Consider the following 14,884-nt stretch of genomic DNA (forward strand, 5'->3'; position numbering starts at 1 on the left):
ACACACAATGAGACTTTTGCTGAACCTGTTCTCCAACCACAAAATGGATATAATGCTGGTTTCTGCTCACTTCTTTTTTTGGTGGTTGTTCGTTTCTGCTTTATAACAAAGTGAATCAGTTATACATATGTTCCCATATCTCTTCCCTCTTGCATCTCCCTCCCTCCCACCCTGCCTATCCCACCCCTCTAGGTGGTCATAAACCACCAAGCTTATCTCCTTGTGCTATGAGGCTGCTTCCCACTAGCTATCTATTTTACATTAGTAAAGAACCCCAGGAAACAGTATGCAATCTCACTTTGAAAATGTGAAAATGCTGAGCATTATTGTGGTTATGTAATTTTTAGAAGCCAATCTTGAACAGAATTACAGTGGGCCAGGTTCTGTGCTAAGGAAGCTCTTTAGGTGTATTAGCCAGTCCTGTCCTCCTACTAACCAACCCCATGGGGGCAGTATTCTTATTTCCAGGTAGGAGAGCAGAAAGTTAGGGCTTGAAGAGGTTAAGTGATTTGCATGAGGCCACACAGCTGGGCAGTGGCAGAGCCCAGAGTTAGTCCTGGGTCTGTTTACTAAACCCTGTTTATTAAAACACTGAGCTCTTCAAAAGCATGTTCTCTCTGGTAGGATTATCATTGCCCCTCATGAAGTTTCACCGTTTCCTTGCTGTTTCATCAGGGCACTTCTAAGTGCCCTGAGAAGGAGAGCCTTTGTTTTTATCACAGAAAGTTGCTATGGAGATATCGTGTGTATCTGTCTCCAGAGATGCACAGAAAAAGCAGGAGCCACAAACCTTTAAAAAAATGTCCTTCAGGAATAGTCACAACTACAGTTGGAGGAAGGACGAGTGAGTCACTGCACTTGAACTCTCACTGAATTGAAATCCCCCCTGGGCGAGTTTGCAGATCAAACTCTGGGCTGCAGTGTGGTCCATTCTGAGGATGAGGGAGCACTGAATTAGGAATCAGGAGACCTAGTTGAGCCACTGTGACTCTGTTCACTGCATGGCATTGGAGAAGTCCTTTCCTCTCTCCTGACCTCAGTTTCTTCACCTGTAAATTAAGGACTTTGAAAGAGAGGCTCCAGTCAACTTCCACAGCAACTGATAGTCTTCTGTATGTGTGGAGCTTGTCAGTGCCAAGGCAGTGATCATTAAGAGCCAGACAAATGGCATAAATGAAAAAAATCAGGCTGGGTAACACAGTAGGGAGTGGTGAGGTCTGTGGCAAACAGGAATTCTGCACAGCTAAAGGGAAGAACCTCTGCTTAGTTCTACTCATCTTGCCACGTGAAGATGGGACCCAGGGCTTATCATTTTCAAGAGAGACCAGTAACCTCAGTTCTTATATAAAGATATCCCCAATCTGTAGAATTCTGGGCAGCTGAACATGTCTCCCCATGGGCCACCAGTTTGAAATCCCTCCTTCTAAGAAAGTACAAGGAATCATTCAGGGAAATCTTTTCCTTTGTGCCAAAAAGCAGTCCCTCCTGAGGTGCAACACGGCAGCCAGTTAATACCACTCCTGAGTGAAATACAAAACAGAGAGAAGAAACATTTGGGGATTTAAGTCAATTCAGGGAGAGTCAGTTCAATAAAGGGCAAGCAGGATGCTGAAACTGCCTGTCACATCTTCCCCCCACATTTTATTTTTCCGCCACTCTCAATTAATGAGAAGTGTCAGCCCTTCACTCTGGGTTTCCTGTCTGTGGCTTTTAATTGAATTTTAATTAATGGCAACTTTAGGAGCACAGGATGAAATCCTAATGCAGGGAAGAGGCACACAGAACTCTGGGCATGGAAAGCTCTTCTGAGATCATCCCAGCCCGTCCTCTCTGTTGTATAGACGAGGGGACGGAAGCAGGGGAGAGTGACCAGTTCAGGGCCCCCTTGAGGTCCCCTGGCTCTGAGTCTGGTGCTCATTGCAAGACTCCAGGCTGCCCTGGTGACACAATCTGTCCAGCCTTCAAAAATGACATTGATGTAAAGAATGTGGTTTCCAGAGTCAAGAATTCATGTCGTGCCAGGTGAGACAGGAAGAGTTGGCTTCTACAGGTATTATCCCTGAGCGCTGACATTCTCTCTCCCTCTGGGGGCAGAGAGCAGAGGGGCTGTCAGTCTGGCAAGCTCTTGTGCAGTTGCGATGCCAGGACAAAGGGGACATTGCATCAAGCCCCTAATTTATCAAAGGGAAGAACATGCCAACTTTTGGCATTTGCTTTTTCTTTATCACAGTCGTTTTGTAACTCCCATGCTCCCTTGGAGATCCGGTTAAACCCAGTTTGAACTCCAGTTCCCCAGGCTATCACATTCTGAAGCGTTCCGTCACTTGTGTAGAATTTCACTGAATACATTGGGGGAGGTGGCCTTCCCAGGAAGATATCACATCTTAAACCCCACAACCTTCTTCCGTCTCTCTTCCCCCACCCTCCCCTTGCCCTGTGCAAGCAAGAAATCCCTCCGCTCTTCCGGAGCAGGGAGGTTCCACCTACACTCAGGGCCCCATGAGGTGGCCAATCAAAACATTACTTCTGATCACCCACAGTGGACTCTCAGTGAGTCCTGCTGAAAACAATTCTCTCCACCCTGTTAGATATTTATTAAATGTTGTGTGGTCTTCAGTGCTGCCTCTTCTCCTTATCTTCTTCCCTAGGGTATCACACACTATGAGTTTCATCCAAAGAAGACCTTGGACTACCCTCCAAGGGCTTTCATTTCAAACGTTCTCAAATGAAATTGTTTCTCTTTTAATGGAGTGTAAACTGTAGCCCAGACCCTCACTGAGCTCTTATCCTGGAGCAGCTGAGCAACTTAGGGCAAGTTAGGAAGCCTAAGACATGAAGCATGAATTAAATGAAGACATAAGCCCACACAGTACATTCTGAAGTGACACCAGTCATGCAAGACGGTGTGTGTGCACGCATGCACGCACACACACACAGACACGCACACATTCCTGTAACCTGTCCACTCTGACTCCTTCCAAAAATCCCCATTCTTCTCGCAGGACTTTCCCTACCTACCCCCTTTCACCTCCTAGGACTTGTGATCTAGATCTTCCCACCCACCTCCATCATGGCTCCTCCCCCCTCCACCCAAGAGTGCCCCCTCATCAGACAAATCTGCACCCCTCACCTGCACCTCCTGAGTGTCAAGCCTAGAGTTTTCTCCATCTTGTATTCTTCAGAAAACCCCAGTGAACATACATATTTATTCTTTGAGCCCCAGGTGTCATTTGGTGAACAAAAGGTTGATACATAGAATTGGGGGTCGAAACCAAGATGCAGCTAAAGAGATTAGACCCATCCTCCCCCAGTTTAAAAATCAACTCTGATGATTATTACAAAAGTAAAAAACTGTTGTCGTCCAAGGCAACATCATTGGAATACATGTTTGGCTTCCTGTGGTGACTACCTGGGCAACCATTGCACTCACTGAGTAGAATAAGTCCCATCAAACTCGCTTCCAGTAAACACATGTGTATAAATTATCTTGATTTGTGACAGAAGGTCTTTCCAGACCCAGGATATGTCTCATGGTGTTTGGAAAGAGCCAAAAGGAATTCACATTCAGAGCCAGGTTTTCGCTTTTTTTCTTTCCTACTTTCCTCCCTCCCTTCCTCTTTTCCTCCGTTCTTCCCTTCCTTCCTTCCTTTCTAAAATCCCTCTTTATTTTCTCTTTTCTTCAGACCAAGAGATTCAAGGTTCCTGTAGCACGCGTCACCAGCTACAAACCAAGCCGGCGAGGCTCCACCCTCAGTCTGTCTCGGACAAGTGGAGGGTCATCCCCCCAGAGCAGCATGGTCTCCGTGAACCCGGGCTCAGATGAGCCCCAGAGTGTGATCACCCAGGCGACAGGCAGCAAGGACGTTGAGGACAGTGAATCGTCTTCGGCCAAGCCTGAAGAAGAACCTCTCCATGTCAGTAAGTCCTTCCTTAGATCTGACGAGTCTGCCCTGACTCTGCCCTGAAGCCAGATGTCAAGAGCCCCATGTGCTCCACCTTCGCCCCACTCAGGTAAAGGAGACACACAGGTCCCCTAGCCCTGTTCAGTCTCCATGGACCCCTTTGCTTTCCCTCAGTGGAGATCAGAAATATACTCTAACTTGGGTTACTCTGAACCATTTCTCCTTGGGAGACAGCCCATGGTCATCAACTGCTCTTTTAAAAAATTTTAATAGTATATTTTACTTAGCCCAATTTATAAGATATTGTCATTCGACATGTGATCATATAAAAAAGTATTGATAAGATATTTTACAATTTTTCATACTATGTTTTTGAAATTCGGTGCCAAGAGCTTTATTGAGGTATAATTTGCATACCATAAAATTCACTTGTTTTAAGTGTACGTGTCAACGGTTTTTTGTAAATTTACAGAGTTGTATAACCAACAGCACCATCTAATTTTAGAACATTTCAATCAACCCCAAAGAAAACCTCACGTCCACTGGCAGTCCCTCCCCTTTCCCACCACAAGTCTACTTTCTGTCTCTGGAAGTTTGACTTTTCTGGACATTTTATATAGGGAAGTTGTATCACTCTGTGACCCCCCCACTCTGAAACAAGCCTTTTCAATGGTTCACTGCTTGGGGGACACAGGTTCTTTAGAAAATCTGTTGGAAACTATGGGCCTCTCTTTAGGAAAACAATTCAAGCACACACACATACATGTTTTTGCACACTCTTTTAGGGGGACCCTGTGGACCTCCACCAGGTAGAATTGTGACTGGGTTCCGTAAGTTGTGTAAAAAAAATTCATTTTCAGGACTTTCTGGCTTGAGCTTGTATAGTAAAAGGAGACAGGAAAAGAAAGGATTTATGCAGAAAGATGGAGAAGGCAGAAGGAAGAAAGAGAAAGGGGCATGAAAGAGGAAGGCTCACTGCAGAACTACTGACTCTGGTGCATGAAACACCTTCTCTGCCATATCCCCACATGCTTTGTCCCCTCAGTGCCACCTAAGCTGAGGCCTGCCTGCTCAGTCAGTGTTCTTTCACACAATCTAGAATGCCCATAGCAACCAAAGCTGGACCAGGTTTAGTACAGATACAAGGAGGTTGAAAAAGAAGGTCAAGGTGAACCAGAAAGCCTGATTAGGGCCCCGATTATCAAAGCCAGAAATGGGCAAAAGTGCAAAAGTTCAGTAAGTGGTCAGGACTCATAGTAATGATGGCCAATGAGAAAATTTTCCACCATCCCCCTTGCTAACAGGAGACCAAGAAAAGTTCTAAGCCCTGAAAAGCTGTTTGCTGAACAGAAGTATTATCGCAGATGGAGAGGAACTGAGATAAACCGTCATCAGATGTATGACTCTTCTGGATTTCTTGAACTTCTTTCATTCAAAATGTATTTATTGAGCAGCTACTGTGTTCCTGGAACCGAGGGTGACAGTACCTGCCCTCCCCAAGCTTATATTTTACAAGGAAAAAGCAGACATAAACAAGAAAGCCATAAATAGCAAGCCAATTGCAGATAATACATGATTGGAAGATAATAAAACAAGATTCAGGCTAGAGAGAGACTATTGGTGGGAATGGAGCTAGGTTAGACAGGGTGGTCAAGGGAAGCCTCTCTCAGCCCTGACATTTGAGTTTCTGAAGACACGAAGCTGGGGAGGGATGCAGGGGTGAGAGCATGCGTGGCCTTTGTAGAGCAAGGTAAGGACTTCAGAATTATTCCAAGTGCAAGAGGAAGGCTCTGGAAGGTTGCAAGTGTAGGGGTAACAAGACCTGGTTTTCTTTTCAAAGGTCTGTGTGTGGTTATTAATGTTGTGTCCGCGCTGTGTCTCTTAACTCTGAAAACGTTGCTCTCAAGTAAGACAAGCAGAGAAGAGTCCCCAGCTTCAAGAAGTGTCTCAGTCCCAGAGTTCACGTATGGTTCTCCCAGTGGCAACCTGAGAGCTGAAGGGAGGAGGGACCAGAGTTCACGTGTGCTTCTCCCAGTGGCAACCTGAGAGCTGAAGGGAGGAGGGGCCAGAGGGAGAAGAGACTTGGCAGTGAGGGGAGGGGAGAATAGTGCCCTCCCTCCAGGCACCTGAGACACCACAGACCCTTCCCTAATGGCCACCCTACTCCTACTCTCAGTCTAACCAGTTGCCTGCCCCAACCAGTGCCATCTCCCAAAGCTCTTTTGAACCCTACCCTCTTCATTCCTATTGCTTTTGTCTTAGTTTAGAGATAGAAAATTGGGGCACATGGGCTGGTTCCTGCAGACTGTGTTTTGTTTACCACACAAGGCTTTGTTTAAAAAAAAAAAAAGTAGGAGTGACTTTTTAAGATTGAGAGATTGGACATCAAAATTCTGATTTAAAAAAAGTTATTCTTTGTGGCAACAGTGGGCCTGCAACCCTGCATGACAGCAGTCAACTGGAGCTGCCCTTCTTAGGTGGGGCATGTGCTCTCTAGTTTTCCACAGTCCCCACCACTCCCTGTTATTCCCAATCATTACATTGCTCCCAGTTGGCCAAGTGCTTGCCCATTTATCATCTCCTTTGCCCTCTTGTTTGTCTTAGAAGGATAATGATGATGATACAGTAACTAACCCTAAGAGGACTTTTATGTGTCAGGCACTGCATATGTGAGTGTGTGTGCGTGCGTGTGTGTGTGTGAATATACACAGATATACATACTCATTTAATCCTCACAACAACTTTTTTTGCCTATTTTGCAGATGAGGAAATTGGGGCACAGAGAGGTTAAGTTATGTGCCCAAAGGCACACATCCGATAAGTGATGAAGCCAGAGTTTGAAACCAGGCAGTCTGGCCCTCATGTCACACTTAATTTCTATGCTTTACCCAAGTCTCTAGAAAAAGTGGGAAATGAAGGACCAAGAGAGCAGCCTGATTTTTCTCACACTAGCTTTTGTCACTCACCTGTGGTATCTGCTCCCTGTAGGCACCTAGGCTGGGGAGCCCTGGTCCAGTTTTCATCACCTCTCATCTAGATGACAGTAGCAGCCTCGTAATTAACGTCTGCTTCTTGTCTTACCCTCCCTTGCCTGCAGATTCTTGTCCGTGTTGAACCAGAAGGAACTTTCTAAATTAAAAACTTAACGTAGTGCTTCCCAGCTTAATATCTTTCAGAGACCGCCCCCCATTGCCTCTAAGACACTGCATCTGATCTTGTCCCAGGCTGCCTATAATGGGCTCCGCTCTTGCCATGTCACACCTTATACCAGGTGCTCCAGCCTCACTAAAAATACTCTCTCCTCCTAAACAATGCATCTTCTTTCATGCCCTCCTCTGTCCGTGGTGCCCTTTCACCTCCAACCCTTCAGTCGAATGGACTCCTATTCAACCTTTCAGACCCAGCTCAAATATTCCCTCCCCTGTAAAGTTTTCCCTGACTCTCATTCTCTCAATTCTCTTAGTATTTTGTATTTGCTTGTATTAAGTACTTAATTTTAATTTACAACTACATCTCACTGTATCAGGTAGGAACTTCTTTTGGCTGGGTACAGAGACCTGAAAAAGAGTAGCTTAAAAAAGATAAAAACTAATTTTTCTTACAGATTAGAGATAGGTTGGTTCCAGAAGATCATCAGGGATCCTACTTCCTTCTGTCTTTCTTCTCCACCACAGTTCACTTCATGGTCCAAAATGGCTGCTGGAATGCCAGTCATCAGAGTCACATCCTACGAGGGAAGCAGAAGGAAGTAGGTGAAGTAGAGAAGTGCTCACTTCCAGCTGAGTTTTAAGCAGTCTTCTCAGAAGCTTCATACAGTATTTCTCCTAAAATCTCATGGCCCAGAATTTAGTCACAGGGGCACACCTAGCTACAAAGCATGTTGGGAAATTGGGCTAATAAATGCTTCCCTCACACACACAGACACAAAAGTATACACACACACACACAAAAGTACATATGCATACATATATTTCTGTTACTAAAGAAGGGAGAAAGGAGTGTGAGCTCCCTTCAGGCGTGGAACAGCGTCTTACTCACCTTCTACCTGGCACACGGCAGGTGCACAGCAATGGCTGGGAGATGCATTCCCACCAGAGACCAACACCCAGGAGAGAAAGTCCTTCTCCCTTAGCCTCTTCACCCTTTTTCTCTATTTATACCTTAACCTCCATTGCATTTGTCAGAGCCTTCACAAAAGTAGATTAATTTCCCAGACTTCCATTGCCTTCTAAAACCTCCTCCAACTGATTCTGAATTCATGAATCCTATTCTAAGAGACATGCCATCTGACCAAGGTTTAATTTCCAGGGCTGGCTGCATAATGAAGTCTTTGTGGACACAGATCGCTGGGGACAGCAGGCCGTGGCCTCTCTGTGGAATGGTCCCTTCCCAAATCAATGGCCAAGGGATTCCGGAGGAACCAAAGCCCAGACCATTCCTTCTGCCAGTCTTGAATCTTCCAGTCTTGGAACTGTTAGAGGAGAAACTCACTTAAATAGTAACTCAAAAAGAGGGGTCCTGTGCCTTCTACTGTTCCCCCCACTCCACCACCGAAACAACCCCATACAACAAAAGGACTTCCTCTCTTTTCCCCCAACAGAGAGGAAGAAATGGGTATAGTTGCTCTCGAGGGGGATTCTTAGACAGGCCGGGGATGGACAATGGAGGAAGGGAGTTAGAATTTTTCCTTTCGGGGTGTGATTCGGCGCTGAAACAGAGGATGCTGTTATCTCTGAGCACTGGGCAATGGCATCCCCATAGCCCTGGGGACTGAGAACTAAGCAGGTTCCTCTGAGTGTGGACATCCATCACAAGACTGTCTTCCTCAGGGAGACTCTATTCTGTGGCACCTGCACCTTTTCCAAAGAAATCTCTCCTTCCTTGGAGCGTAGACATGGGCCTTGGAGGGTAGACATGGGCCTTGGTGGGTAGACATGGGCCTTGGTGGGTAGACATGGGCCTCACAGTCCCAAGGCTTTGTTCTAGTTCATACATATCCAACCTCAGCTATGTGACGGGTGGAGCTTGATGTCGGTGGGCACCGTTCCGGCCCAGAGGCATTATTGGCAGAAAGAAACCTTTGGTGCATTAAATGGCACATGGAGCCTTATAGGGGATTCTCTAGGAGAGCTGCCCAGTGTGCCAGGTCACTGGGCTCATTTGCTGGTATCCACCCACTAGACTGGTTTGCTTCCGGGTAGGGGCAGGAGTGGGGGAGTGGTCAGATGGTGCTGCTGGGTCCCCAAGAGAAGGGAAGAAAGTGGAGGAAGCATCCAGAGCTCCCTCATCAACAGGCTTCTGGACACAGCCCAAGGATTCTGGGATGCGTGGCAGTAGGGAAGGTGGGCGTGACAAGACAAAAGTGAAGATCAGATCCAGGTCAGATGGAATCATGCCCACCAGTTACTGGGAAGATAAACTACCAGTACTTGAGAATGAGGAAGGGGGAGTGGAAAGTGGCTAAATGCTGACGTTTGTCACAGCCTAGATGGCTCCCAGGTCACTGACGGGAGCACCCTTTCCCTAGCACCCAGTGACTTGCATTCACAAACAAGGTTGGACACAAACGGCCCTGGGAAGCACTGCCTTCACCCTTGCAGGTACGGCTTTTGAGACTTGACCTTGAGCCGACTACCGGCGCCTACTAAAGCGTGAGAAGTGTCCATGTTGGCCCTGTCTTCCTTCATTGATATTCCAAATCTAGCTCATAGTCTCCCAAACCCCTGCCTACTTTTTTTTTCTCCTTAATCGTTTGCTTATTTATTTAGCAAATATTGACAGAGATGCCTGTATGACAAGCAGGGTGCCAACTGCTTGCCCATCTGTATTTGTACAAAACACTTAGGGCTTCCACTCTCCCACTTTTCTTGGAGCACCTAGCTTACTCCAAATATATATTATTTTCCAACTTTTAAGAGTGTCCATGTGTTAGATTCCCAGGGCTGCCTTAACAAAGTACATTTCCTGGCTTAAAGCAATAGGAATTTATTGTCTCACAGTGCTGGAGGTTAGACTCCAGGTGAAGGCGTCAGCAGGGCTATGCTTCTTCTGGAATCTGTATGGGAGAACCCTTCCCTGCCTCTTCTAGCTTGTGGTAGTTGTTGGTAAGCCTTGGCATTTTGGCTTGTAGACACATCAGCAGTCCAGTCTCTGCCTCTGTCATCACATGGCCATCTTCTCCCTTTGTGTCTCTCCCGCCTTATTGCAAGGACACCAGTCGTATTGGATTGAGGGCCCATCCTACTCCAGTATGACCTCATCTTAGTTGCGCCTGCAGCCACCCTATTTCTAAATAAGAATATGAATAATTCACATTCTGAGGTACTGAGGATTAGGGCTTGAACATTATCTTTTGGGAGGACGCAAGTCAACCCATAATAGTCAGCCACAAAGAAATATCTCTACATCGTGTAAAAAGCAACAATGTGAAGTATGAATATGCAAATCAACTAATGCAGTGAGGAGTGGGGGGGCACGGGGAGCTGGAGAATGCACTGGAAGTTCTAAAGGGCCCCATCAGCACGGGATGAGCCCCACCTCAGAGTCTTTTCCAGGGAAACTGGAGGCCCAGATTTGTAATGTGAAAACTTCCAGTTACGAAAAGTTTGAGCATCTACATCAAATCAAGTCAAACACATTTACGAGCTAGAGTCGGCCTGCGAATCGCCAGTTTGGAGCTTCAGGTCTTTGGGATCAGAGAGGGTTTTCCCGGGCAAGTTGATCTCTTCTTGGAATTGGAAACAGTTATCTCAGGCTACAGAAGAGTGTTTAAGGGCAGGGTGGAGGGGGGCTGCGGCCAGGAGGAATGAGATGAAACAGGAAATAGAAAGAAGCCAAGACCCTCAAGGCCTCACAGGCCACGGGGAGGAATTTAGCTGTCGTCCCAGAGGAGATGGCCAGTCACTGGTTGGAAGCAGACGAGTCACGTTTACAACCTGCAGACTTCTAGACCCCGGTCACATCCTTCTCCGGCTCCCCAGTACGCCAGAGCAGAGGCGATATCGGCCTGGGGGCTGGGCCGTGACCTGCGCAGTCCTGTCTCACGAGCACCCTGTGGACAGTGACCTCTTGTGTTCCCATCAGATCTGCAGAAGCTCCTGGAGATGGTTCGGGAAGATGCTCAGAGAACAGTCACAATGGCAGATGGGATGCAAAAACAAGCGGCCAGGTATGTTCTTTTGACACCTGGGCAAATAAAGGATGTCAGCATCATAGTGATAACATAAAGGACAGCAGTTCCCAACGGTTGAGCATTTCCTCTGTGACAAGCGCTGAACCGTGTACTTTGCTCATGTGTATCACCTCCCTGAGTTCTTCCAATAACCCTACAAGGTAGGTACTGTTGTCTTCATTTTACAAATAAGGAAATGAGGTTCAGAGAGGCTAACGAATGGTAAGGCCGCATCTCGAATCCAAATCTTTCGTATTCCAAAAACTGTTCTCTTATCCACTCCGCTGCCCTGCTTCCCAGGAACCCAGAGGTTTATTCATTCATCCTTTTAGTGAGTATTTATGAATATGGATGGACCGTACTAATTATTGCAGGAAGTGTTATGAAAGAAAAGCTCAGACCTGTGAGAGGACATAATAGGGGCATCTGATCTAGTCCGGGATGGGATGAGAGAAGTTCCCTCCAAAGAAGAAACTTTAAGCTGAGATTTTGGATGAAGCATGAGAAGGAACTCACCGGCCAGAGTCGCTGGGGGGTCGCCGGGAGAGCCAGCACGGGGAGTGAATACTGCAGACGGCACATGTGCAAACATGGTCCAGAGGGAGCGTAGCACCTTCAAGGAACTGAAATCCTTCCCAGATGGGATGGGCAGAGATATAAGTCTGTCTGGGGACCTTGGAAGCCACCTCTAGGATTCTGATTTCTATCCTAGGAACAAAAAGAACCCTTTGAAGTTTCAAGCCGGCAACCAATGTAATTGGCTCAGAGAGTCAGACTTGAACCTGAGGTGTCCTCCTTCCGGCGGAAAGCCCTGTCCACTGGACCTCTGGCCTCTAAAAGTCTCAGAGAGCATGCGGGCTAGAGCTGAAGTTCCCTTTCCAAGTGTGGATCCCTCAGAGTAAGCAGAGGACTTCCTGAGAATAAATGAGGCACTGGAGAGGTTCATCGTCACCTTCAGCCTCCTGGGATGCCGGCTATGACTTATCGGTTATTGTTATTAGCATAAGTACGGTTCACCAAGCACGTTCACATGCATCACACCCGCCTCTGCTTGTTAATGATGAATTGGCTGCTGCTGCCTCAACTGACATCGGGGCTCTGGACGGTGGCGTTGAAGGCTCTCAGAGACAGTGTTGGCCCTTAAGGCCCCGGTCGCTGCGCCTGATTTATCAGTGTTAAAGACAGATGACAGTGATGAAGCATCAGCTCCAAGAGGCTCCTTCCTTTGCAAGAACTCACGCCATGAAATACTGGCTTTGGAGTCAGACCGACGTAGGTTCGAGACCTAGTGCCTTTGAACAAGTCCCTCAGCCTTTCTCTAAACCTCAGCTTTCTTATCTGTAAAATGAGATTGTGTTTCCTCAAAGCACTGGCGGTGGTACCAAGTAGACTAGGGTCAATCTCCATTTCCGTGATTTAATTGCTGTGTGCTGTTGAGCAAGTTGCTTCACCTCTCTGAGCCTGATTCCAATTCTGTAAAATGAGGCTCATTAACAACCTATCCCAAAGGGTTGTAATGAGAATTAAATGATAATTTCCTAGTAAAGTGTTTTTATTGTTGTGGAAATAATGTCTACGTCACTGAGTCATTTGAAGCATTCAATGAGATAATGCATTTAACATATTAGCATGTGCCTGGCATACTGTAAGCAAACAAAAATTGGTGACAGTGGTGGTGGTGGTGGTTACTTTTGTTTCACATACAGCGTCCTATGGAACCTCTGCAGCCACTCGCTGAGACAGGTTGATTAACCAGTACCCAGTACCATGGTCCCATCTCATAGATGGAGAAGGATGGCTGGGAGTGACCTGCTTCAGGTCCTCAAAGACAAAACCACACAAGAACCTGGTTCTCACAGAACTCATCACGTGGCCTCTGCATTCACTTTAATGATAAAATAACCATGGTTACAGTGCAAGAACCTGTTGAAATTTCCCATCCTCTTCAATTCCTCCGGGAGAAAAATCTCCCTAATCCCTTGCTAAGGCAGCAAATATTGAAGGCTTCTCTGTGGAGCTGCCCAGAGACAGTTAGGGGAAGCTGCAGATTTGCTTTTGCCCTCCGCACTTTAAAAATGTAGATTCCTATTTCACTTTAGACAGCAGGTCTGCTCCCATCAAGACTGACGTAGAATTCTGGGGGTTTTAGGAACCCCTGAAAGCCTTCTCTCCCAGCCCTCAGCCTCAAGGGCCAGACCGCGCTCTGGTCACCTGTCTTAGGGCGTTTGGGCTGGTGTAATAAAAATCCCATGACTGAGTGGCTTGTAAACCAGAGACATTTATTTCGCACAGTTTCTGGAGGATGGAAAGTCCGAGATCGAGGTGTCAGCAGGTCAGCGTCCGGCAGGGACCCTCTTCCTCATAGACGGCTGCCTTCTCACCGTGTCCTCACGTGTAGAAAGAACAAGCTAGCTCTCAAGGGTCTGTTTTATAAGGGCTTCAATTCCAGTCATCAGGGTTCCACCCTCATGATCTAATCACCTCCTAAAGGCCACCACCTCCTAACAGCATCCTCCTGGGATGAATCTGGGGGGCCATAAACATTCAGACCATAACATCACCTAGGAAGATGACCTTGTCTTAAAATCCTCTAGCAGTATTTTACAAATGTCCCTGAAGGTCAGAATCAGCTGGGACGCTTGTGAAAACTACAAATTTCTGGTCTTCATCCCAGACCCACTGGATCGGAATCCTTAGAGGAAACCGCGTTTCTTAACAGGCACTTCAAGCAGGCGTCATTTCATGGTATGCCAGGAAATGGTAAGGTTTGCGAAGTATGCTCCCTGCACACCTGCATCGGAAGTCTGTGTGTGTGGTTTTAAATGCAGCTTCTGGGGTCCCACTCCAGGCCTGATGTATCCAAGTCTCTGGGAGTGTGGCTCAGGAATCTGCATTCTCATTCTGAGCAATTGTTCCGGGTGGTTCATGCCCTCCTGTAGAGCCTAGGATCCCTGCCCTAGAAGGAGAACTCTCCATTCTCCCACAGATACTTAGTGCCTTGGGGAGCATCATTTGTTCAGCGCCTTATTAAGTGACTCATCTTGCTTTGCAGTATCTTCTCAATGCTCAGACAAAACAAGAGTGATTCTGCCTATAAAGACATGCAGACCACCCGCAAATCAAGGTAGGAAGGCCTGGGGCCCTAGCAGGTGGGTCAGGAGGCACCGCACAGTCATGGGTGGCGTTGCAGAGATGCCCCTCACCAGACTGTGGAAAGTGGAGCAGGGAGGGGGATCTCCTTCCTTATTCCCTGGAAATAAGTTCCTTAACTCCCAGGTCTTGGGGGTGAGTATTCAGCCATTTCTTCCCAATAATCGTATACCATGAAGTTACAATCTTCTGGTAGTGGAGGAATGAAGTGGGGAGGGTATGTTACAGAACTACCTCTTCCCTTTTTACTTGGGTGACTTGTAACGGGGGAGGTAAAGGTCTGCCCTCAATTCATTTATTCATCTGTAGAATATTCCTCAGTCCCCGCTGTATGCCAGGAACTGTGCTCAGCTCTTCAGAGATTCATCAGCAAACAAGACAGGAGCAGTCTGACCACGTGGGTGGATCCCACTGTCTGGTCTGGGGTCATAACTCCTTTTGTGACATAGATTCTTTGACCATCCGAGGAAGCTTACAGACTCCTTTCAGAAAAAATGCTTTCAAATGCAGACTATAAATGACAAACGTTTACAAAGAAATCTATAGTAATATCGATTACAATATTACAACCAAACGTGAGATATATAGTCGTCTGTGAGCTTCTTTAGCAATACCTTATACAATAAGACTTAGCAGCAGGTCTAATAACTACTGTAATTTT

The 14,884-nt window shown here is 46.8% G+C and overlaps 1 protein-coding gene across 8 annotated transcripts in view; it reads left to right on the forward strand.

Annotated features, from left to right (window-relative positions):
* CCDC60 (coiled-coil domain containing 60) overlaps positions 1–14,884 on the forward strand; it is a 271,219-nt gene that overhangs the window by 243,135 nt on the left and 13,200 nt on the right. For all 8 annotated transcript variants that reach the window (XM_067700776.1, XM_067700777.1, XM_067700778.1 and 5 more), the window contains 3 exons: positions 3,684–3,918; positions 10,986–11,070; positions 14,126–14,197. In XM_067700776.1, the coding sequence (XP_067556877.1) occupies positions 3,684–3,918; positions 10,986–11,070; positions 14,126–14,197 (392 nt within the window). The remainder of the gene's footprint in view (positions 1–3,683; positions 3,919–10,985; positions 11,071–14,125; positions 14,198–14,884) is intronic.

Source organism: Pseudorca crassidens, chromosome 12 (assembly GCF_039906515.1).
Source record: "Pseudorca crassidens isolate mPseCra1 chromosome 12, mPseCra1.hap1, whole genome shotgun sequence".
NCBI lineage: Eukaryota > Metazoa > Chordata > Mammalia > Artiodactyla > Delphinidae > Pseudorca > Pseudorca crassidens.